The following is a 22,720-nucleotide window of genomic DNA, read 5'->3' as shown; positions in this document are numbered from 1 at the left end:
ATCACAAACAAATAATGAAATTTAAAACAAATGGACAAAAATTAAATGTAATAATGAAAATTTTAATAATATTCTAACTAATTTATTGTTCAGATTTTTTAAAAAATTTAATTAAAATTAAAATAATTAATAATTAAATAAAAAATAAAAAAGTAATAAAATAAAACCTAGGTTTAATTTCCAATACAGCCGGACAGCACATACTGAAAAACATCCCAGGTAATTTGATTACCCATTTTAATTAAAAATAATAATTAAAAAATAGATGTGAAAACCCCAAAATGCCCCCACACTCTTACAAGACACTGCTCTCTCTCTCTCTCTCTCTAGTGCTCTCTCTCTCTCTCTCCTCTTCCCTTTCATTTCTTTCCCCCTTTGTTCTTCTTCGTCTTCTCCACATCCAAATAGATCAATTTTTACAAACCCCTCTCCCCTTTTCTCTCTCCCTCAGCTAGTTTTCCCCCAATACCCTTCAATCTGTTTCTCCGTCTCTGTTTTCTGGTTTTCCCCTTTGTTTTTCCTTCACCTCTCCGCCCTCCCCTCCGCCCCTTTTCACCTCACAGGCAGACAGGCAGACAGGCAGGCAGGCAGGCAGACCGATTACTCTCTCTTTCTGTCGAGATTTTCTCTTTTTCTTCCTGTTTTTTTGGGGTTTCTTGGTCGTGAAGGATGAGTGGCGACGACTCTTGGGCTTCAATCCCCAACAGTGTGAGGACAACGATCGAGAATATTAAGGAGATCACGGGCAATCACAGTAATGATGAGATTTATGCAATGCTTAAAGAATGTTCCATGGATCCCAATGAGACTACTCAGAAGCTTCTTCTTCAGGGTACTTTGTTTTCTTTCTTTTCTTGCTTCTATTACTGTTTTGCTGTTCTGGGTTTTTATTGCTTTGCTCTTTCAATCCTTGTGATCCAACCTTGTTCTGTTTCAAGTTTATCCACTCTTGCTTTCTGGGGTTCTTGGGTTTCAGCTCATGTCTTGTGTTTTAGTTTGAATTCCAGCTGACATTCATTTACTGTCGTGTTTTTTAGCTGACTTTTTTGTTGCTAATTTCATGGATGAACTTCAATTAGATGAACTCCTTTACTCTTGGTTCTGATCCCTTCTATTCTCACCAAAGTGGAGCTACTTTACAACCATTTTTAGCTTCTTTTTTTGTCGGATTTGTGTGTTTACTACTTTACAATCAGTTCTAGGAGCTCTGGGTTGTTTAGGATTATGGATTGGGAGTCTTGTTTTTGTTCCATTTCTGGGTCGTTATGGGTCTGTTCTTTACTCTCCCATTTACTGGTTGCTGGGTGTTTTTGTATTGGCAAAGCTTGTCGTGATAAAGCAGCATTCGCGTACTTGACGTAGTAAAGTTATATTTTTTCATCGACGAATGATTTCTTGTGTTTTTTTTTGCAATATCCATAAATTATAGTGGCATTTCGTCGTTTCTATGGTACGTTTCGAACCGACTAATCGTAAATTATAGTTTAATTGAATCGGAAACAGAGATTCTATAACCAGATGGAGAATGCTCGTTTTTGTCGAAAAATGTTGTATTATTTAGTTCATATTCTCTACTTGAGCATGTTCTAAGTTTGCCACTAAGGAAAAATGATTCTATCGCTTATCTTCGTTTGTTGTTGAGTACTGATGTTTCTCTAGATCTCGATCATGTTATTAGTATTCGTGGCTATCATATTTTGTTAGTCCTAATGTATTTCTTGAACCGACATCGTTGTTTCCAAGTTGCTGAGTTTGAAGGTTGATGTAAATTGCTATATAATTTGTTTTAGAGACGCGGCATTTTGTTCTCTGACTCGAGCTTTCTCTTTAGTTTTTATTTATCATGACACTTAACCTAAACCATTAATTCAAACCCGTTTTCGGGTCTCTTGGAGGATCCTTACGTGTTTAAAAAATAGTCTTGATCTCTTCTACATTGTTTTTTGCATTTGGTGTCTTACGGAAACCGATTTTAACAGTGTTGACGTTGTTCTTCAGATACTTTTCATGAAGTGAAGAGCAAACGTGAGAGGAGAAAAGAGGTAACATCTTTTACAGCAAGTCGATGACTCCTGGTACCCACATTCTGTTTAGTACATGTCATCTCGAGTCTGGGAGCCTTGGAATTGTATAATTATTCATATTTGAACACATATTGTTTGAGACCGTCTTATGTGCCTTTTTTTGTTTGATAAACTTTCTAACCTAAACCGATGAACTAATTCTCTACGTCCCACCCACGGAACTCAAAAAACTGTTGTTGTAGAACGCAAACAATCGAGAGTCTGTAGAGTCCAGGTGGAAAACGGGCATGCAGGGAAGGGGTGGTAGAGGTGTTCGTATAAATTCTTCTCCTCGTTATATTTCTCATGGTAAGCTGCTGTGAAAGATATTTGTTTCTGCTGCATTCTACATGTCGATATCATAAACAACCCAACATTTCTTTTGTTTACTTGCGTTAACTATGTACGTAAGACACCACGTTAACCTGTTCAATTAAAGAAGTTCTTTCGTACTTTGTTCTTATGAATTCTGCATAGTTCTTTCGGTTTTTTCCCTCACTGATTGACGTTCGATCTGGTTATCTTAGTTAATATTATTCCTACAATCCTACTTGTGATCAGATACTGGCGGTGGCCGAAACCTTGGACCTGGAAAGGAGAATGGAGTAAATCAAGCAATTGAGAAGGGTGGTTCTTTATCCGTGCAGGCTTCTCATGAGACAAAAAGTAAAGAAAAAATACCAGTAACGAGGTGATTATGTTTTCGGTTTGGATTCTCAATGGTTATAAGTTGATTGTCCCGAATTGCAATTTTAAGCGTAACGTTGAGGACGAACGTTTTGAACAAGTAGATGATAAAGGTGTCTTTTGCAGCTCTCTATCTGTCGGAAATGGTGCCACAAGTGTAGCTTCTGGAAGTGTTGCTGAAGTAACTTCATCTTCGGTTGAGATTAGTGGTAAGGGGAGTGTATTGCCTCCTATAAACGCAAACAAGAACCCAAACCGTGCGCTTGGCATGCGACCCTCAAGTGAGCCGCCCATACCAAATTCCGATAACAGCGTCGCATTGAGCTCGTCTTCAGATCCATTTGTTGAGTCGCAGCTACCGGGTTCTGTGGATACAGTTACATGTGGGGGGAACACATTGCATCGAGATGAGCCTACCACAGTTAATCCTGTGGAAAACAAACTAGTTCTTGGTCAGCACACGACTTTTGGTTTTTTTTCTTCTATTACTGTCGGTATCTTAACTTATGATTAAAATATTTTGTTTATTTTCTGTTGGCTGAAATGTAGAGGCTTCGGAGATCGGCAAATCTTTGGCTCGGGAAAATCAACCAATCAAATCTCCGAAAATTGAGGAGAGTCAGCTCAATGAGGTTTCACCACCTTCCGTGTCAATGCAGGGCAGCTCGACCGTTAGTTTGCCTTCTAATTATAATAAACGACCACAACAAGTAATTGGCTCTCATAAAGGTACGAAACTAGTTATGTTTCAAGGCCTAGGTTAGCTCACCATTTTTTTTCTTCTTGAAGTTCTGATGGCTTTGTTCCTCGTATCACCGATTTGTTAACCTATGAATACATTCGTGTATTTTTTAATTTTTGTGAAAAAGGAAAAAAAATTAACGTTTACGTAGTTGTGACTTCGTGTGCTTTCTATCCACGACAGCTAGTTCTAATAAGGAATGGAAGCCAAAGACTACTAGTTCAGCTGTTATACAGCAATCGAGAACTGTTGGTGCAGCTGCTGCAGCTTCTGAGGCCCCTGCCGTTACCCTTAATGACACCGATCATTTAGAGCCTGCTTCGAGGGTCCTTGATTCAGTCGAAGCTACTTTAAAACTGCAGAAGAAATTGGAAGACTTGCATGTATCGAAAAGTCAGCTTGTTATTCTTCCGAACCACATTCAGGTTCCTGAATCCGAACGATCGAAGCTAAGCTTTGGAAGTTTTGGCATTGGTTTTGGAGTTTCTGTCACTGATCCAAGCGGTCCAGAGGATGACCAGAGGCATACACCCATGTCCGAAGCTTCAGTCGATGCCGATGAAAATGCAGAGGAAGAAGCTTCAAGGTAGGCAATTGCAGCTCTTAATTTGCGTTTAACTGTGATAGTATCTCGAAAATAAGTTCATTCGCTGCTTCTCGATGTTTCTCATTGTCTTGGTTCGGTACTTGAACTTTTCATATCGAACTATTTTTGTGTTTAAGAATTATTTAGGGACGGAAGAAAGCTATTTTTTATCTGCTTTAAGACGGTTTTTCGATGCATTTGCTAGTAATACAGTATGTATTTTTTGGGTGAACATAGCATGCTGCGGAAACATTTCTTTTGGGATGTCGGTTTTTATGCACACGAACGATGTGGTGTGACTATCTTTTCCTTACAAAATTTACACGATTTCGTTTCAGTTATCCTAATGCACTGAGAAGTACCGAAGATGTGGAATCTCCTGATCGTCCACGATCTCCTAGTCAAATGGCTGAAAACTTATCACCCACTGGCGCCGATCTTTCATCGAACACAATTCACGAGTTCAATGATTTAAAGCAGGAAACGGGATTACCTTCTGGAGGCCATACGAACTCTGTTGCACAAACATCTTCGAGTTACGGTATTGGTTTTATCTCCCCTGTAGTTGGAAGTCAGATTGCAGCAGTTGAAAACTCTGATTCTCAGGGCTGCGATTCTTCTCGTCTTCCCAGCTTTGTCGTAAGCACCGAACTTAGTGCTTTATTATAAGCCGATCTTTACGATTTGTATGGTTGGCTTTCGTATCCTTGATATCTTACCACGTTATATGAATTTTATATCGACTGCTTTTCTTGTAGGTTCAACAGCATTTTGACCCGTCAAGTTACTATGCCCAATTTTACCGATCGGGTGAGAACGATGGTCGACTTTCCCCCTTTCTTTCTCCCGGAGTTGCTGCTAAGTACAATGGCAATGTTGCGATGTTGCCTCCTTCGAGCTCTCAATCTCCTCAAGAGGTACATACTTGGGACTTTGTTTTCATTAAGAGCTGTTCTTTTTTGTATGCTTGTATCATCTTCTGCTATTTATTTTGGATATCTGCAACGATTTTTTTTTACACCTGCCGAACTCGAGATTTTTTTATAATTATATGCCTAATTTTCATAACGTGCGTCGTTTTCAATCAATCGTCTCCTGTTTTGTGGACTCTTCTAGGAATAGGATCCCTATCCTGATATCCTTTAGATGTTGCGTGTTCTTTCCACTTGTTCTATTCTCCCCCGTATAGAGCTTTTTCTCGAAAAGCGTAGAAATCCATAGTTCGAGGCCCATGCAGAATAGACACTAACCATCCGAACATTACTTTACTATTGATTAATTGGACCCTCAAGGAATGAATCGAGTACAAAAACGAAAGATGAGAGCAACCAAAAGAATCCAGGACAAAGGAAGGGGCATTTTCAGGGACTAGCCCGCTTCCCAATACTCGACGGGTCAAGTTGGGAATAGAATCCTCTTTCGATTTTTTTATGCTATTGTTTCTTTGCTTGTAGGGCGTGGTTCTGTCGACAGCAGGTCCAACGGCACTGTTAACGCAAGCAGCTGGACTTATGCAAAGCTCCATAGCTATGACTCAGCAACCTATGCCCGTCTTTCGACCTCCAGCAGGAGTCCATATTTCTCATTATCCCCCGAACTACCTACCGTACGGTCACTATTTCTCCCCGTTCTACGTTCCACCTCCTCCCATCCATCAATTTGTTGGCAACAATGCATTTCCTCAGCAACCTCAAGGAGGCAACATCTTTCCAGCTCCGCCAGCAGCAGCAGCTGCTGCAGTCAAATATTCAATTCCACAATACAAGATGGGAGCCAATTCAGGTAACTCGTCCCACATTGGCGTGCCTAGTGGTTACGGTCCTTATGGCTCTTCAGCACCTGGTTATAGCCCTAGCACTGCTGCACCAGCTGGAAACACCGTCGCTAACGACGACCTTGGTGCATCGCAGTTCAAGGAAAATAGTGTTTACATCACTGGACCACAGGTTGGTGTTGCCCTTTGATTCTTATTCTCTTCAAATTAATATGTTGTGTTGTTTTATGTTAAATGGTGATTGTGAGTGTCGGGAAATTGTTCGAGGAGGTCGCTACAATGTGGGCGGGCAATTTTACACCGTTGTTGTAAAAGTACTTCGAACGGTTTGTAAGACGAGACAAACACATTGTGGCGACTTCATTGAATCATTTTTCATACGATCAAAGACAAAATAACAATATCTTTTCAAAATTTTCATGATTGAAAAAAGCGAGGTGGCCCTTATTAGCATTCTCTGCAATATCTTGAAGTTTGATGACAGAAGTGCTTAAACAATAACTCGATCGTTTTCCTCTTCCTGTTTAGAGTGATGGCTCGACAGTATGGATCGGTGCACCCGGGAGAGACATGTCAAGCTTGCCCGCGAATTCGTTCTACAACCTTCCACCACCAGGTCAACACGTGACATTTACGCCAACACAGACTGGGCATGGTACATTTGCTAGTATCTATCATCAAGCACAAGCAGTAACTGGAGCAGGAGTTCACCCACTTCTGCAACAGTCGCAAGCCGTGGCTGGAGGAGTCGACACGGTAGGACCAGGAGGTAACATTTACCAACAACCTCAACACTCGCAGATCAATTGGCCGAGTAACTATTAGGTAACAACAAATCAGAAGCTCAAAAACATATTAATATTGGGATTTTTGGGAGAGCTCCCAGCAATTATGGATCGAGAACGAAATATCGAGGGAAGAGTTGCTATTGACCGGAGAATGTTTTAGAGGAGCGGAAAAAGACCGATTGCTACTGTTTGCTTGAAGTGAGTACTACTACTACATGAAAGGTGCAGACCACCTATAACAGATATTTACCATTTTAAGTTACTTCAAGTAGGCATGTGCAGTTGTTCTTATTTCTTGCAGCTGGTGCTATATGAAATATCTTTCTCTCTCTCTCTCTCTCTCTCTCTCTCGATTCTTCATTTGATAAGCTTTTCGAGCGTTTCCATTGTTGAATTCTTCGAACTTGAGAGAATTTGCAGTCAAAAGTGTTGAGAAATGTTTTTGCATTCTTTGTTCTTTAATTTGGAGATGTTATAGGGGCTTTTGAAAGGTAAGATATAGGCTGGTGAAGAGTTTTGCAGCTACCTTACCTGTAAAGTTATTTGATAGAGAAAGGAAGTTGTATTGATATGATCCAGAAAATGTGAATTGTTTTGGTTGACTCATTTATATTCTTTTTTTACTTTTACTTTATCTTCTTCTACTTTACTTCAAAGGGTATCTGTGGGGTGTCCCATTCTTGCTAATTATCATACATTTAAGCTCTGTTCAGGTGATTTTCTGTACTGTCACAAATGTTTCTGCTGGACCCATCTTCATTTGTAGCTCCTTTTTGAGGAAGGGAGCTCCCCTGTGGGGTTTGAAGGGCAGGCTTTTGTCTCTTAATGAATCTTTATCTGTCCCCGTACCCGCCCCCGTACCCGCCCCCGTACCCGCCCCCGTCCCCGTCCCCCCATAAACAGGTTACCGGGGCAGACGGTAGCGAGCAATGAAGATTGAAAGGAGAATAAAGAAGCCAAAGTGAGATTCAGTGAGGATGGGTGAGAGGCCATGAGCTGAAGTTTAGCGGATAATAAGATAGCTGACCTGACCTCCCGTTATCTATCTCTATCGAAGAAGCAGAAGCAGAAAAGATTATGGTTCTCGGGTATCCAATCGGGGAAGTTTAAGCAGAAATGAAAGGGTAGTGTGAGGGATAGGGGGAAGCCCCTAAATTGAAGGCTTCCCTCGCTCGCTCTAATGCTCGTTTATATGACAGTGAGTGGAGTGCATTATGCCCATTTAGGGATAGGGGCGAGTACTATAGCTTCAGAATATAGATCAATCATCACAATTATTGGTATCAAATAGTAAGTAAAAGTGCATCAATAGTAAGTAAAATTGCATCTAGAAGCTACATCAGTGGTAAACTAGAGCAGCCAAGAAGAAGTGTCACAATCGCGGTTTCTAGGCAGTGGATTAGGCGATTGTGCGGCACCCACTCTCAGCATTGAGTGGATTAAGCCTACTTCGAATTATGTAGCCTGCGGTCAGGTGACGTGAATACAAACCTCGAGTCTCGATTTCAAAAGAAAATTTTAGAAAGCGAGGGAAGTAGTACAAGAGGCAAATGTTTTGGCGTGTCACGGGCATGCAGCCATGGGCAACATGCCTTGGACAAGCATGACCGTGACACGAAGCATATACATGATCTTAAATTGAATCCAAGAGAGAGAAAAAACTCATAACCTACAACACACTCTGCGGCTTGTGTCATCTTCAGCCATCCATAAGTTAGCATGTTCCATAGGAGACATTTGCCTAGCCATGTTTGGTTCCCAGAAGCCTAAGGCGACAGGATCCCCAGTAAGGTAAAGAAGCTGAGCAGCTTCTAAATCAGCTTCAATAGTCCACACACTACTTTGCATACACCTTCAGAAGCAATTGAGGTTCCATCAGTAATTCTAATCAATAGGAAAGTAGTGACATGAAAGGAGAACAATAAGTCTACTTTTAAGTCCATGTTTTGTTATATAAAACCGAGCTTTCATAGAAGAAAATGAAACAATATACGAGGTTATACGAGAAATAAGCCCACAAAAAGAAGTGCTCAACTTCTTACAAGAAAGAACTTCAATCCAAAAGAACAAGTCACAGTCAGTTGATAATTACTAAAAAGTATGATCCACGAATAGGTGAAATCCCAGATCGGTTGGAGAGGGGAACAAAACATTCTTTATAAGGGTGTGGAAACCTTTCCTTAGTAGTTAAAACCGTGAGGGGAACACCAGTTAGAGAGGGAAACAAAACATTTCTTATAAGGGTGTGGAAACCTCTCCCTAGTAGTTAAAACCGTGAGGGGAACATTGGTTGGAGAGGGGAAGGGTGTGGAAACCTCTCCCTAGAAGTTAAAACCGTGAGGCTAACAGCGATACGTAACGAGTCAAAACGGACAATATTTGCTAGCGGTGGGCTTGGACTATTACAAATAGCCATAAAAAAGAGACAACACCTCACAAGCTCTCGAAATATTATATTGTTCCTCTCGAGTCACAGACCCCACAAATGACGATGGAACAAGCCTGCCACACTCTTCCCTTGCATACATATGTAAGGGTAAGTTCATTTTTCTGCAGTAGGATTTCTGTATAATAAGAAAATTTTGAAGCTTCAAGAAGACGAGAACCCATAAGCACCAAGATATCATTTTAAGAAAGAATCCTCAACTATAATACATGTTACATTGCAATCAGAATATCATCTACGCTTCAGAATACTTGAGCAAATAAGACACGGACTAGCTAGAACTAAAACTAAATTTGATATGAAACCTTTGGTAACAACCTAAGCCCACCGTACATATGGGGAGAGAAGGTAGTATCAACGTACATATGGTGGAAGAAGCTTTTCACTTTGAGTTTAGCAGGTTCATCGAAGAAGGCCAGCGAACATTTTTCGATTTAAGATCTTAATACTCGAGGAATATCGTGCTCCGTCGACGAACTGTATTTGACACCAAAAAAAACATGTAAGATATTAGAGTTGCCCACCAAGATTTGAATAATTCCCACTATAACTTAAAACTGTAATTCTAAGAAATTGCTGTACATACTGATAATGCCAATATCAAACAAATAGAACTTGAAAAACTTGTTAAAAATAGATCAAGTGTATGGATTCCATTTCTTCATTGTCCGGGGATCATCTCTCCTAGTCTTGATCTAGCCAGTCCCCTTGGAACGATCTCGAGTTACTTACTCCCTCTCCTCTTTGAATCGAGATACTTCCTCGAAAGTGAAGTAACGGTGCCTTAACTCAAAGCTAAAGGCACCAGCCAAAAGCATAAAACTTCATAAACATGTATATACAGTGACATCAAACTTAAAATTTCATGCACAAAGAAGGTATAAAACGCGTTCATGATTATCTTTAAGAGTATGCTGTACATGAGTTTTTCCTAACTAAATTCTAGCACACTGAACAGCAAAGAGAACACTCACCAAAAGCACAATTTCTCTTCTTCGGACATAAGAGGAGTTCTGCAAAGAGGACATGTAATGTTCAAGTAGTCCAGCCACTTCTTCAAGCACAATGTGTGAAAAAGATGGCCACAAGATAAGCGGTTTATCTCCGACTCAGGTTCGAACCAAGTTAAGCAAACAGGGCAGTCATGTTCATGACGTTCGGAGCCCTCTACTTTAGCAAACTTAATCGTTGGATATCGGTTCTGAAATGTCTCGATGTAATTCCAAGAAGAACCAAAATTGGAATCCCCCAACTCTGAGGAATTTTCCAAGGAATCTGATGGTGGAGCCAAGGATGGTGGTGAGAGAAGGATTCCTACGACTTGAAGGATCAAACGAACAAAGCATTTGAACATGGAAAATGATAGTGCAGTGTTTACAAGAAGAACATTAAAGACTCCTTCAGATGGAGCTGGGAGACTGGAGAGGCCCATCGTGGTTGAACTGAACTTCTCAGATTTGGTCAGTACAGGTCGAAAAAAACGCAACAATTAAGAGGATGCAAGCAAATCTTTCTTCAGATCAGACCTGAAAACAAGTTAATAAAACAAAAGAACCTTTCACTACCATGTAATGAAGAACAGAACCTCATGACAAATCATCAGGAAAGAACATGAACTATCCAACTGATTGATGAAAACACAACAATCGAAGTATGAGCTTGAAGAAGCGGAATCTCTAAAAGGAGACAAACTTGAAGAGAACCGATCAATTGAAGTGAAGAAACAGAAGAGAATTCTATTTGTTTCATCAAATTATATGAAACTACAGTTTTTCACATGAATCATACAGCAAATAGGAGGTTCAACTTCCAAATCTTCACAGTTGAGGCACGAAGTAATAACGAACACCATGGAGAAATTTCAGAAATCTACAAACTCAAGAACAAAAAGATTCAATACATTCCACAAACCACTCGAATAAATTCAAACACTCCAGAGAGCGGAAATCCTTACAAAAAAAAAAAAAAAAAAAAAAAAAGCGATTCCGTCTTTACCAAATTGAGAAACTAGATAAGATCCATCAATGGAAAGTGAACATTTCTTCATGAAGAAAACGAAAACGAAAAGGAGGCGACCGGAAACTTACGTCAAAGCGTTCAATCTGCAAGAACGAAGAGAAACAGAGCGCGGATGATCGAAAAGAGCAAAAAAAAACCGACGAGAAAATCGTGGAAAGGATTTATGATCAGCTCATCCTGATTCGATTGACGCCATTCATATACGCGATCGGAGGAAGCTTCAAGTGGTGATGGATCAAATCTTCAATTAAAACTTGACACAATAAATTTATGTATGCAACTACCCGTAGGAGTTCTTCATTGAATTTATGATATAGTGTTATATTTCTAGTGGCTCAAAAGTTCCATGAAGCTTATATAGACTTTGTGTAGATAGCATTTTAATGGCTCCAAATTTTTAATGAGTTAATAACTTTTATGGTATTTAATTATCTTCGTGATTGCTCGTAATACTTATTTAAATAAATAAAATTTAAATTTGCTATAGTCGTCGATCTTATGTAAGGTATAGGGTCGATGACGTGATGAGTGGCGTGAACCAGCATTTAAGGTGCATGATTTTCGGGTAGTGATGGTGGGATTAGGTGAGCGATGGTTAAGTTGAATGGATGAGAGTTGGAAGATAACGGCTCGAATTCGTGAAGGAAAACAATGTCGGAGTTGAGATAAACTCACGTCCATTGGAGTTTCTTCTTGTTTAGATTCTCGAGCAACCAAGACCCATTTAGAGTGAGGTTGAAGGGATTTCGTTTGTGGAGACGAGTTTGAGTTCTGTTTAACCAATTTGGGTAGAGGAGCTCGAGATGGTGGAAATCGAATTCGAGTTTCTAGGGTAAGTCACGGGTTAGTTCATTTACTCATTTATGAGTAATTTGGCTTGATTGTTGTCTCTATAGTTTCGTTGTGAGGGGTTTTACAAACGTCGTGAAGGACTCAAGGGTTGAGAATGGTTGCAAAAGGAGATCGGTTTGAGGATCGAAGGTAACAATTCTAGGTATCCCTGAATGTTCAAATGTCTATATCTCGTATAATACTCGATGGAATTGCATGATTCTTTACCCAATAAGTTCAACTTGAGGAGCCCTACAATGTTGTCGGAGGGGCCCTAAGCAATTGGGGTCACGGTTGGGAAAGCCAAACGAGGTAAGAGGAAAAATAGAAGACGACGCACGTGCAAGCGAAGGATTGCTAGAGATAAAGGGATGACGGGTCTTGTTCAATCGAACCGATTTTTCAAGTTTCACATGCTTTGACCGTTTTGAACTCGAATTTCAATCCAGTTTCGATTACTGATATTTTCGCTAAATTTAAGACCTATTTAAGGAGTTTAAAGAAATTGAAACTCGTTAAGAACCTAAACTGACCATCAAAGTACGATCAAACGAAGTAAGTAGTACCTCAAAATTAGGGGCATACATGGTCCGAGTTGGGTTGGGTTGGGTTGAGGGATTTTTTTGACCCAACCCAAGTTTGAGTTGGTTGAATTGGTAATCCAACCCAACCCGAAACTTTTCACAACCCAACCCAATCCAACCTTCTATTCAGTTCGGGTTGGTTCGGGTTGTCGGGTTGAATGTACACCCCTACTCAAAATGTCATATTAATAGATGAGTGTTAACTCATTTTTTCTTATTTTATATTTTTTTAATTAAAAATTGAAATTCTCCCTTAATTAATCAAATACAATAATTAATAAATCCATGCATTTTTATTTTATTTTATTGGAATATATATATATATATATATATTTTTTAATTTTAAAAATGGGCCAAAACCAATTGGGCCATTTATTTCAAATTTCCCTTTCGTAAACCCTAATCACTCTGTTCTTCAACATCTTCTTCCATTGTTCGTGTCGTGGCGGTTGATCTCTACAGAACTTTCTCTGATAGACTTGAAAGTTTCGTTGTGCATTTGAATCAGAAACTATGGCTGAGGAAGGGGAATTGATGAGAGGTACGAAGAGGAGTAAAAAGATTGGTTCTAGGAACAAGAAAAGACCGAGGATGATGGGTGGAAGTGGAAACAAAGTTAAGATTGATAGGAAAATGCAGAAACTTTTTCGAAAACGAGCGCGTGAGTATAATTCAGATGATGAAGATGATGACACGAAGACTGCAGCGGCTCCAGCGGTTGGAGATGAGAGCAAAGTTTCAGAGCACAATCGCGAGGAGGTTGTAGATGAAGAGATTTCTGAGGGTGAAGAAGAGGAAGGGAACGATGTGAATTCGGATGCGGGGCTTTCCGAAGACGATGAGAGTGGTGTAATGCAACCGGGTATAACTAAGTTTATTGAAGGTTGTAGAGCATTCAGAGCTGCTTTCAGGAGTATTCTTAAGAAGAGCATATCTGATGAAACTCTGGTAGTTTATACATCTTACGTGTGTTGGAGTTGTTTTCAATAGTAGTAATGAAGAATTAATCTGCCATGTTTTTGTTGCAGGGTCCTATATTATCAGCAAACAAGAAGCTTGTCGCTGAAAAGCTTGCAGAAGAGGAAGCTGAGCGGAAGGTCAAAGGAGAGGCCAAGAAGGAGAAACAATTGGTATTTCCTACTATGTTTGTTGTATGATTTAGCTTGCTTCAAATTGGCTGACTCTAAATGTTTGGATATTGTAGATGGCAGAAAAAGGGCATGTGAAGCCTGCTACTTACTTGGATTCTCATGAGAAGTTCCTTATTGGCGTTGCTACAAAAGGAGGTAGTGTATCGTTTTATCTTCTATAAAGATGGGTGTGGCTGTTGATTATAACATTTATTGTCATACTAACATAGTTATCTCTATGCATTGGTTCTTGTTGGATTGCCAGTCGTCAAGTTGTTTAATGCTGTAAGTAGCCAAATTTATATTTCAGCCAAGTTTTTGCTCTTCTATTTTGTATTCGTCGCTGAATTCCGTTATTATTAATATGATACAGGTCAACAAGGCACAACATGCCCAGAAGGGTTTGAATCCTTCCAGAGCTAAAGATGCTAAAGGTATTGTGCCTCCTATGTAACTTTGATCTCAGAAGTTAACAAAATCAAAAATTGTGTAGAACTAATATAATTTTCACACTTTCCTTCTTGCTTTGTGAAAATGGCATTTGCATTCGATTAATTTGGTTTGAATCTGTAGTTCACGTTACATTGTACTGAATCTTGTAGCTTAATTTTCGACGTTGTACGATGTATGTCTTATATTTTGTTTTGGGGTTTCTGCTTATCCTTGATGAAAACCATTTTGTGTAGTCTGACAACATGCCAAAGTTCTAATTAATGAATCATAGTAACTTTACTATGTGATTGGAGTAACCAGTGATTTATGGGCACGTGCCTTGGATTTATCGCCCCGTTAGTTTCTCATGCTTGCTTTCAGTCAACTAATGCCTTCCCTTCCACTGTTGGCTTACGTAGTGTTATCTCGAGTTTAGCGTAACATTACTAGACCTATCATGGTTGCATACTTGCACGCTCATCCTTTCTTTCTTGACTTGTGATTATGTGAGGGGCTATTGAAGACTGAGGGTGAAACCATGTGTTGACCTTTTCATTCTATCTTGTCTCATTCTGAGTAATTTATTTGGTTTATACTGTCAGCTATAAGTAAGCGCAGGAAAGAAGCCTTCTTTTCTGAGTTGGGCAAGCCAACTTTGTCAGCAACAAACAGTAATGCGAAGGTTAGTTATTTCTACTTTCAAGTCTTCCAATTTCCGCTATAGAATTTGATAAATTTATCAACTTTTAATGTGTTCGTAAATTCTTGTCTCAATCGCTTACAAGGGATGTTACTCTTTACAAACACCTGAGTCTCTGTACTCGAGGCAAAGCATATGTGTGGCCTGTTTAATTACCATCATCACCGTTGTTTTTGTTTACAGTGGAATGGGGAAGGGAGGTGTATGATGGTTAAGGGAGTTAAACTCGCATCACCATCGTGTATTATCTGTTTCTTCGTGTTCATAATGAATTAAAATGACCTCCTCTATGTTGAACAGGGGAACACATCAGGTGATGCAGCGGAAGCTGAAGGGCCTGCCTGGGCTCCGTTACGTGATAATTATATGCTGACCAATTCCAAGCTAAAAGATTGGGATAAGATGCCAGTAAGATATACTTTCAAATACTAATGTTGGTTGCGCCTGTTACTCTTGGTTCCGATTTTCATATCAGTGTGATCAACTATACTTGCAGGATAATACGACTAAAGCTGAGGACAACGGGAGAATGTTGGGTGACAGTAGTTCAGACGACGACGATTGATTGGTTTCATAAATCTTATAGTCTTCAGTTAGCCAATCGTTCACAAAGCTGGGTTTGATTTTGGCTTCGTAGTGTTGATACAAAAGGATGCCCTAAGTGCTTTCGGTCACGTGGTGGCGAATATCAGCTATATCTTGTTATTGAGCCCACAAAAAATTCCCTCTATATATTTGTCCAATTTTTGTTCTGATCTCCAGTGAGATTCAAGTGTAAAAGGTTACCCATTTGCTCTGAGTTTATATGATTTTTGAGCAAAGTGGTTGAAGATGAAAATTTTGGTCTCAATTTGTATGGATTGCACAAGTAGTTAAGAGAGAAATGTATTGGTGCTAATTTACTTATTGAAATTTATAAAATCTACTAACGCTCTGTCTCTTAAGAACTGGTTGGTCTCTGTAGTTGTTCAAACTAAAGCTATTTTATGGGTTTCTTTTCCTGGCAACTAAACAATTGTTTTTGTTTTGGTGGATAATAGTTCATACCCACAGAGATTATAGTCTGTAATGTATCTAGGTGAGTGGTTTTTACACGCCAGTGTCCTTGCTAGCACACCACTTGGTGTCTGGTGTCTAACTCTAATATCATTTGTAATAGCTCAAGCCCACCGCTAGTAAATATTGTCTGCTTTAGTCTTTTACGTATCGCCGTCAAAACGCGTTTGTTAGGGAGAGTTTTTTACACGTCAGTGTTCTCATACCATTCAGCTCAAGTATATTGTCTGCTTTGATCTATTGCGTATCACCGTGAAAATAAATCTGTTAGGGAGAGGTTTTCACACCACTATAACGAATGCTTCGTTCCATTCCCCTCTCCACCTGATCTAATCTAAGTCTGCTTAAGTGAACGTAATACAATGATAATTTACATGTATTTTAAGACCGGGATTCAAATTCCTAAATCATCCATTTAAAAAGTTTATATATGTGCATGGTTCCAAAGCATTTAAACTAGTTCGAGAAATTCAAGAAATTCAAGATGGTAATTCATCTCTCAAAAGTAAGATCTATTTCAAGTTCTTGAAAGGAATCTTGATTCTTGAACATGTTGGGTCGAAAGAAAAAGTGAACTCCTGTTGAAACATGTGATAAACCAGCGTTTATATATACATATAGGAAGATCTGTTTGGGAAGTAAGCAGCCCCTTTGACATCTCTTCGTCTGCAAAGAATTCTCGATGCGAAAACACAGAGACAAAAGGCTTATCTTTGAATAGGAAAAAGAGTGGATCTGCAGGATCCCAAATGAATTGGCTTATTCGAAAAAAGTCTTGTTCGTTGGAAGATCTATCTCGTGTCTGGTACTGCACGGTTCCACTCTGCAAGAACTCCGAATCATTCTCTTCATCAGAAATGATCCGCTTGCCCCGAAATGACCTAGCCCAATAGGGAAATCCCAATTCATTTGTGCTGCAAACGGAGACTAGCTAAAAATGGACTTGTATGACAACAAACAAGCCATACATTTATGTTACAAAGAACTTACAAGATCTCCACAGAACATAAACAAATAATTTGGTCCTTTGAAGTAATTGAGAAAAGAAAAACAAGAAAAGGACTACAAAATTGGTTAAACATTAAGAACAATCTTTGCAACATATACATTCATCGTGTGCCATTAAAGAAAGAAATTTCAAGTTACAACAGTTCAGTTTTGTCCCAAATATAACTGTCTCTGGCTGCACATTTCTACCTCATCAAATAAATAGATTATCAAATTTACAAGGTCAGTTGAAAGGGAATCAAGATTACCTGGAAACTGTGAGTTTTGGTACAGCCATGCTTGTCAAGAAGCCAAAAGCGAGGAGGAACAGGCGACTTCCATGTTCTGAACACAGCCATTGCCAACCAGCAAAGGAGCTGAAGCTGGATTAACCAAGAAACATATGCCGTTCGGATATGTAAACCGTCTTCGAGGCAAATATTTGTGATCCTTTGTTCGTATTTGGTAGTATGGATACAGAATTTCCAGCCCCCTCGAGTTGTATCGACAAGCTATTATAGACCTGGCTTTTGTGCATCTACCCTCTTACCATCTGATGGAAAACTCAGGGTCCTTCATATACAAATAAACTTCCCGTTCGACACTGGGAAAGCGATATTTATCCATTGATTTGAGTATATTGTCGGACTATTAAGCCACATATCCGTTTCGGTTTACTTTTTTTTGGTTTTTTGTTTTACTTTTTCGTATTCATCAAATTCCAAAAGTTGAACTTTCAGTAGCTTCTGGTTTGATTCAGTGGATCATAGTCATACGCTTCTCCAGCTTTAACAAAGCGTCCCTTGACACGCCTTCTAATATCGGCCCTCTCTTTGCGAGAAGCGTACCTCACCTTCTTTTCAAACCTATGACAGGATCAAACGACAGTTGAGAATGCAAGAGCTATGTGAAATAATTACGCACGAAGCTAAAAGGATTCAAAGCTACTAATACTCACTTTCGAGCTTTCTTCTTTTCCTTGTAACGCATTACGGCATCGCTACGATTAGATGACTGGAAGGAACTCTCCGTGGCCATAGAACACCAAGGAGGCTCTCCCATTAGAAGCATTGGTGAAGCTCCACAGTCTTGAGGTTCGCCTGCGCTACTCTCTCCAGTCATGCCAGAAAATGATAGGCTGGAGTGCTCTTGCTTATTGTTATAACAGAGAATCGGTTCAGTCTTCGCACTCATCATGGAATCTGCAGATGCTGCATTACTGCTCGCTGGACGCATCGTATTATTAACTAAACCAACGGACGCTCCCTGAATATAAACATTCACATTTAGAATATGTAAGTGTAATATCACAAGTGCTTGTTATTATTCATACTTAAAAATCAATTGGTTTGAAACTATTAAATCCTTATAAGTTCATCCATGAGAAACAACCAACAAATAGCATGAAGCAATGACAGACTAACTTCCAATAAACAATCAAAAGGCTTTTCTGCAAAGGGATTGAAGTACCTCTGCTGCAGGCACACCAGGGCAACCAGATTTCGTGGCGGACAGACTTTTCATCCTAAACAAGCTATCAATACCACCATTCTCTAGCAATTCTTCAGAAAAACTGAGAGATACACCAAATAGTTCATCATAGTTTTCAAGATTCAAACTATCTTCATCCATATTCAAATTCTCGTAGAGGTCATCTTCAATATCGAGTCCAGGACCTTTTGTTCCAGCACAGTGCAACTGCATATTAATAGTGTGAAAATTGCAAAGATTCTTATGAAAAAACTACCGAATTTAAGCCATAAATGTCAAAGTCATACTAGGACGATTCTACTGAATGCTGCCAGTAGAGCCATTTACAAGTGTTTGTGCAAATATCGAATAAGTTCGCATCATTCGAAAAATACAGGAGGTCACAGTTATTTTCAAGTCATAAGAATGAGAGTTGATCAAAATAAATGTTAAAAACTAAGAAAGTAATAAGAAACTACTAGTGAATCTTTGAGTTCCATTGCAGAGTCTATAGATAATAGATCATAGTATTGAAATATTTATTCAGCAAGGCTCATGACTCCAAGAATAAAAATAAAAATATTTTAGCTTCGGAAAATAAGTGCTACAGTATATAACTTTGAATTGTGTCCAGTGGTAACCCTAAACACTTCATCCACTAATGGAGATCACATCTTTGAACAATAATTATGATTTCATTGAAAGAGTTTTTGGAAATTACTACTAAACTTCTTAAGTTGTTCAGAAATTGGTTTGACTAGTCAAATCGAAAAATATAGTGTGTTCAAAGTAGCTTATACATACTATTATTACAAGTAACTAAATAAGATCATGACGTTTTTAAAAAGAAACCAAGTTTAACATGGTAGACGATGGTCACCACGACACTAGCCTACGACTAGTCAAATGGGAAACTTGCATATACATACCATTCTTACCGTCTACCAACTTATACCATAACATTTTTAAAATGAAAGTGATGAGGCGTCAATATGGTAAGATAGATAGCCACTAGGAATTCATAAGTATCAAGTTTTTGACTTGTGCCAGTAAAATTAGGATTATATACTTCGTCGATAATTTGGTCTGTTACCAAGGATTTTGGGAGAACCACACAATTTGATAAGGATTTGGATTGAACAGCATAAACGACAAGACTGATTACATTTGCTACATATGCCATCATTTTAATAAATTCATATCTAATGCAGAAACCTTTCGTTTAAATTTAGTTCCGGAGAATATGATTTATCATTATGTACCTTGGGTGAAGTGGTATCTATCGTCATTGGTTGGTCCGTGACGTGAAGCTTGGATGGATATTGAGGCATTGAAGAGGAGCCATACCAAATTGATCTATCCTCATTTGAGAATTCATCGGTTTGATCTGCACCAGATACATTTTGACCAGCTTGATCATCAGGGCCCCAGGCATTTACTGCACTATTTTCAGCAATGCTCATCAATCCTAATTCTTGTTCACAAGCATCGCCTACAGACGGGAGATCTAGAACAAACGACCAGATAGATGAGAGTTCTGCAGCAGTCGGGCATCCTGAGAAACAATTGATTGGTTGCCTCTTTCGGGACGAAATGGAGGCAGATGAGCTATGCCCCATATAATCACAATTTTGACAAAGTGAAATATTCTCTTCAGGACATCTAACAAATGCAGCTTGTGAATGGCACCTATCACATAACAACGTCCTCAAGTGGCGCCTCGACAGGGCATTAGCAGAGTGAACATTACGGTCACAAGATAAGCACAAAGCTGCAGAGTCGGATCGACAGTAAACAATCGACCTTTGATGCCCACAGAAATCACATAAGTAACCCATGCTGCAATCAGATCTTCACACGTTTCCTTATAAATATTTCGAGATTGCCAAAGCTAGAATCAACTATAGGAACAAGCTAAATGCAGCTTCTGCAATAAATAAACATCATATTAATCAAAACCATGACTCCCAAATCTTTACAACAGCTAAAAAAAGGCAGTTCAAGAGAGATTACTTTTAACAAGAGAAATCAAAGATTAAGAATCAACCTACAAATGAAATACATACCATGCCCATAATTTCTCCCTCTACAAACCAAGTAATCTATCAGCTAAAGTAGAGAATTACTCCAAAACAAACTGTCCAAAAAGGGCAAATAATTAAGCTGCGATTCAACAAGAACTCATACTCATAATTGGAAAACTGAGGAAACCTGAACCTACCTTTAAGTGGAAAGACATGGCTACTACCCATGTCCCCAGCTCCAAGAACTTAACACAAATTCATACTCAGCACGAGAATAAAGGGGAAGAGGAGAAAACTTTCGTGAACATTCAATTCTGAACCATGAAAACCACGACAACAATAAATGGAGTTAGCTTCCTGCGATAATTTCATAGACTGAATGAATCAAACGTCCAACTCTTTTGCACAATCAAAATTACCTGTAAGAAAAAGAGAAAAACCGCGGCAAAAACACACAAATCCATACAATCAAAAGCAACCCAGTTGAACATAGAACCAAAACATGAAGAAGAACTCAACAATAACGAATTTGATGCATACAAGAACAAAAGGCAGTCAGCAAACACCTCCTAGAGTCGAAATCGGGCAATACTTTTACAGAAATCATTTCCCAAGCAAACGGAAAAAGGGAGAGAAAGAGAAAACACAAAAAAAGGGGGAAGAACTGATAGAAGTACAAGAGAGGTTTTACCGCACTTAGAAAGATCGGTAAAAGGGGGCTTCAGATTATAACAAAACTAATGATTGCTGCAAAAGAACCCCAAAGAAACTGGAAATTTCTTTCTCCCTCTACAAACCAAGTAATCTATCAGCTAAAGTAGAGAATTACTCCAAAACAAACTGTCCAAAAAGGGCAAATAATTAAGCTGCGATTCAACAAGAACTCATACTCATAATTGGAAAACTGAGGAAACCTGAACCTACCTTTAAGTGGAAAGACATGGCTACTACCCATGTCCCCAGCTCCAAGAACTTAACACAAATTCATACTCAGCACGAGAATAAAGGGGAAGAGGAGAAAACTTTCGTGAACATTCAATTCTGAACCATGAAAACCACGACAACAATAAATGGAGTTAGCTTCCTGCGATAATTTCATAGACTGAATGAATCAAACGTCCAACTCTTTTGCACAATCAAAATTACCTGTAAGAAAAAGAGAAAAACCGCGGCAAAAACACACAAATCCATACAATCAAAAGCAACCCAGTTGAACATAGAACCAAAACATGAAGAAGAACTCAACAATAACGAATTTGATGCATACAAGAACAAAAGGCAGTCAGCAAACACCTCCTAGAGTCGAAATCGGGCAATACTTTTACAGAAATCATTTCCCAAGCAAACGGAAAAAGGGAGAGAAAGAGAAAACACAAAAAAAGGGGGAAGAACTGATAGAAGTACAAGAGAGGTTTTACCGCACTTAGAAAGATCGGTAAAAGGGGGCTTCAGATTATAACAAAACTAATGATTGCTGCAAAAGAACCCCAAAGAAACTGGAAATTTCTGAGAATCTCTCTTAATCTGATTCTGGTTTTTTTTCTTTCCCTCATTTTAGGTGGGTAGAAGAGAAGGATATGGGAAGGATGTGAGCATGTGTGAAAAGGGAAAAATTGACACATACCCAATAATAAAAATTAAAAAAAATTAATTAATTAAAAAAAAAAAAAAACTTTCTTTTTTTAGATGATAATGAACAAAAAAATAAAAAACAATTAAATTCTATCATTTTTCATAATTCTCTCTTTATTATTTATCACATCAACATTTTTTTTTAAAATTATTTACGTCTACTAAAATTTCCATATATAACATAAATAAATGAAATATTTACAAAAAAAAAAAAAAAAAAAAAAAAAAGGGTTAATTGCCAATTTCCATCGTATTTAATTGCGAAAAGCCAAAAGGGTACTTTTTATATTCTTAAAAGAATTTTTATTTTTTTTAATATTATATTAATATATTATGTCACTAGAGATATTATAGTTTATAGTTAAGAGCTTAAAGGTCATAGGTTATTTATCTATTATTTAATATTTCACAAAAAACACTATATCAATATTTATAATTTTTTTAAATGAATAAAGAAATAAAAATTTTTTATATATATATTATATATCATTATTACAATTATATTAAACATATGAGATAAAATTAAAATTAAATGTATTAATAATTAAATGAAAATTATTTAATATGAGAGAGATAGGTTCATAGTATAGGCTCCAATACATTTTAGATGTAAACTAAGCTTTTGGTTTCCCATTTGGTGCAATTAGGCAGCCATTAAATCATTTTTGAATCCTAAAGTTTTTTTTTTTTTCTTTTTCTTGAAACTATTAAAAAATAATAATTACGGGTATCGAGCTCTTTAAGGGTCTTTCTTTACCTATTCACGCTA

General features: G+C 38.4%; 4 protein-coding genes across 13 annotated transcripts; 2 read left to right on the top strand and 2 right to left on the bottom strand.

Moving 5' to 3' along the window:
* The first annotated feature begins 345 nt into the window (after window positions 1–345).
* Window positions 346–7,246, top strand: LOC111792405 (uncharacterized). Its single transcript, XM_023673830.2, has 11 exons — window positions 346–832; window positions 1,999–2,042; window positions 2,267–2,372; window positions 2,625–2,754; window positions 2,877–3,202; window positions 3,300–3,479; window positions 3,676–4,078; window positions 4,417–4,717; window positions 4,837–4,995; window positions 5,533–6,024; window positions 6,381–7,246. Exons 1-11 carry the CDS (start codon window positions 670–672, stop codon window positions 6,675–6,677), a joined length of 2,601 nt encoding a protein of 866 aa, XP_023529598.2. The 5' UTR covers window positions 346–669; the 3' UTR covers window positions 6,678–7,246.
* Window positions 7,247–8,139: 893 nt separating this feature from the next.
* Window positions 8,140–11,429, bottom strand: LOC111792518 (putative E3 ubiquitin-protein ligase XERICO). Of its 4 annotated transcripts, none has more exons than XR_015420561.1 (4): window positions 11,082–11,429; window positions 10,061–10,612; window positions 9,450–9,563; window positions 8,140–8,492 (listed from the first exon to the last, which is right to left on the bottom strand). XR_015420561.1 is itself a non-coding variant. In XM_023674035.2 (3 exons), exons 2-3 carry the CDS (start codon window positions 10,516–10,518, stop codon window positions 9,521–9,523), a joined length of 501 nt encoding a protein of 166 aa, XP_023529803.2. In that variant the 5' UTR covers window positions 10,519–10,612; window positions 11,174–11,429; the 3' UTR covers window positions 9,230–9,520. The 4 variants fall into 4 exon arrangements, 2 of the variants coding, with proteins under 2 accessions (XP_023529803.2, XP_086979096.1); XR_015420560.1 differs by having other exon boundaries at window positions 11,174–11,429; XM_023674035.2 differs by lacking the exon at window positions 8,140–8,492 and having other exon boundaries at window positions 9,230–9,563; window positions 11,174–11,429.
* Window positions 11,430–12,910: 1,481 nt separating this feature from the next.
* On the top strand, window positions 12,911–15,711 carry LOC111792483 (Rrp15p protein). The gene is made up of 8 exons (XM_023673987.2): window positions 12,911–13,468; window positions 13,549–13,650; window positions 13,725–13,806; window positions 13,916–13,935; window positions 14,024–14,084; window positions 14,685–14,764; window positions 15,083–15,190; window positions 15,279–15,711. The coding sequence occupies exons 1-8, from the start codon at window positions 13,034–13,036 to the stop codon at window positions 15,345–15,347; spliced, it is 957 nt and encodes a 318-aa protein (XP_023529755.2). The 5' UTR covers window positions 12,911–13,033; the 3' UTR covers window positions 15,348–15,711.
* Window positions 15,712–17,405: 1,694 nt separating this feature from the next.
* On the bottom strand, window positions 17,406–21,922 carry LOC111792451 (zinc finger protein CONSTANS-LIKE 9). Of its 7 annotated transcripts, none has more exons than XM_087123026.1 (7): window positions 21,244–21,922; window positions 20,517–21,159; window positions 20,362–20,432; window positions 19,558–20,222; window positions 18,296–18,523; window positions 17,784–18,091; window positions 17,406–17,691 (listed from the first exon to the last, which is right to left on the bottom strand). In XM_087123026.1, exons 4-7 carry the CDS (start codon window positions 20,131–20,133, stop codon window positions 17,562–17,564), a joined length of 1,242 nt encoding a protein of 413 aa, XP_086979152.1. In that variant the 5' UTR covers window positions 20,134–20,222; window positions 20,362–20,432; window positions 20,517–21,159; window positions 21,244–21,922; the 3' UTR covers window positions 17,406–17,561. The 7 variants fall into 7 exon arrangements, with proteins under 7 accessions (XP_086979152.1, XP_086979154.1, XP_086979153.1 ...); XM_087123028.1 differs by lacking the exon at window positions 20,362–20,432 and having other exon boundaries at window positions 21,244–21,360; window positions 21,466–21,922; XM_087123027.1 differs by lacking the exon at window positions 20,362–20,432 and having other exon boundaries at window positions 21,244–21,465; window positions 21,738–21,922.
* Between the last annotated feature and the right edge of the window lie 798 nt (window positions 21,923–22,720).

Source organism: Cucurbita pepo, chromosome 4 (assembly GCF_057944985.1).
Source record: "Cucurbita pepo subsp. pepo isolate OVF chromosome 4, ASM5794498v1, whole genome shotgun sequence".
Taxonomy (NCBI): Eukaryota; Viridiplantae; Streptophyta; class Magnoliopsida; order Cucurbitales; family Cucurbitaceae; genus Cucurbita; species Cucurbita pepo.
This window is presented reverse-complemented; position numbering and strand designations above follow the sequence as displayed.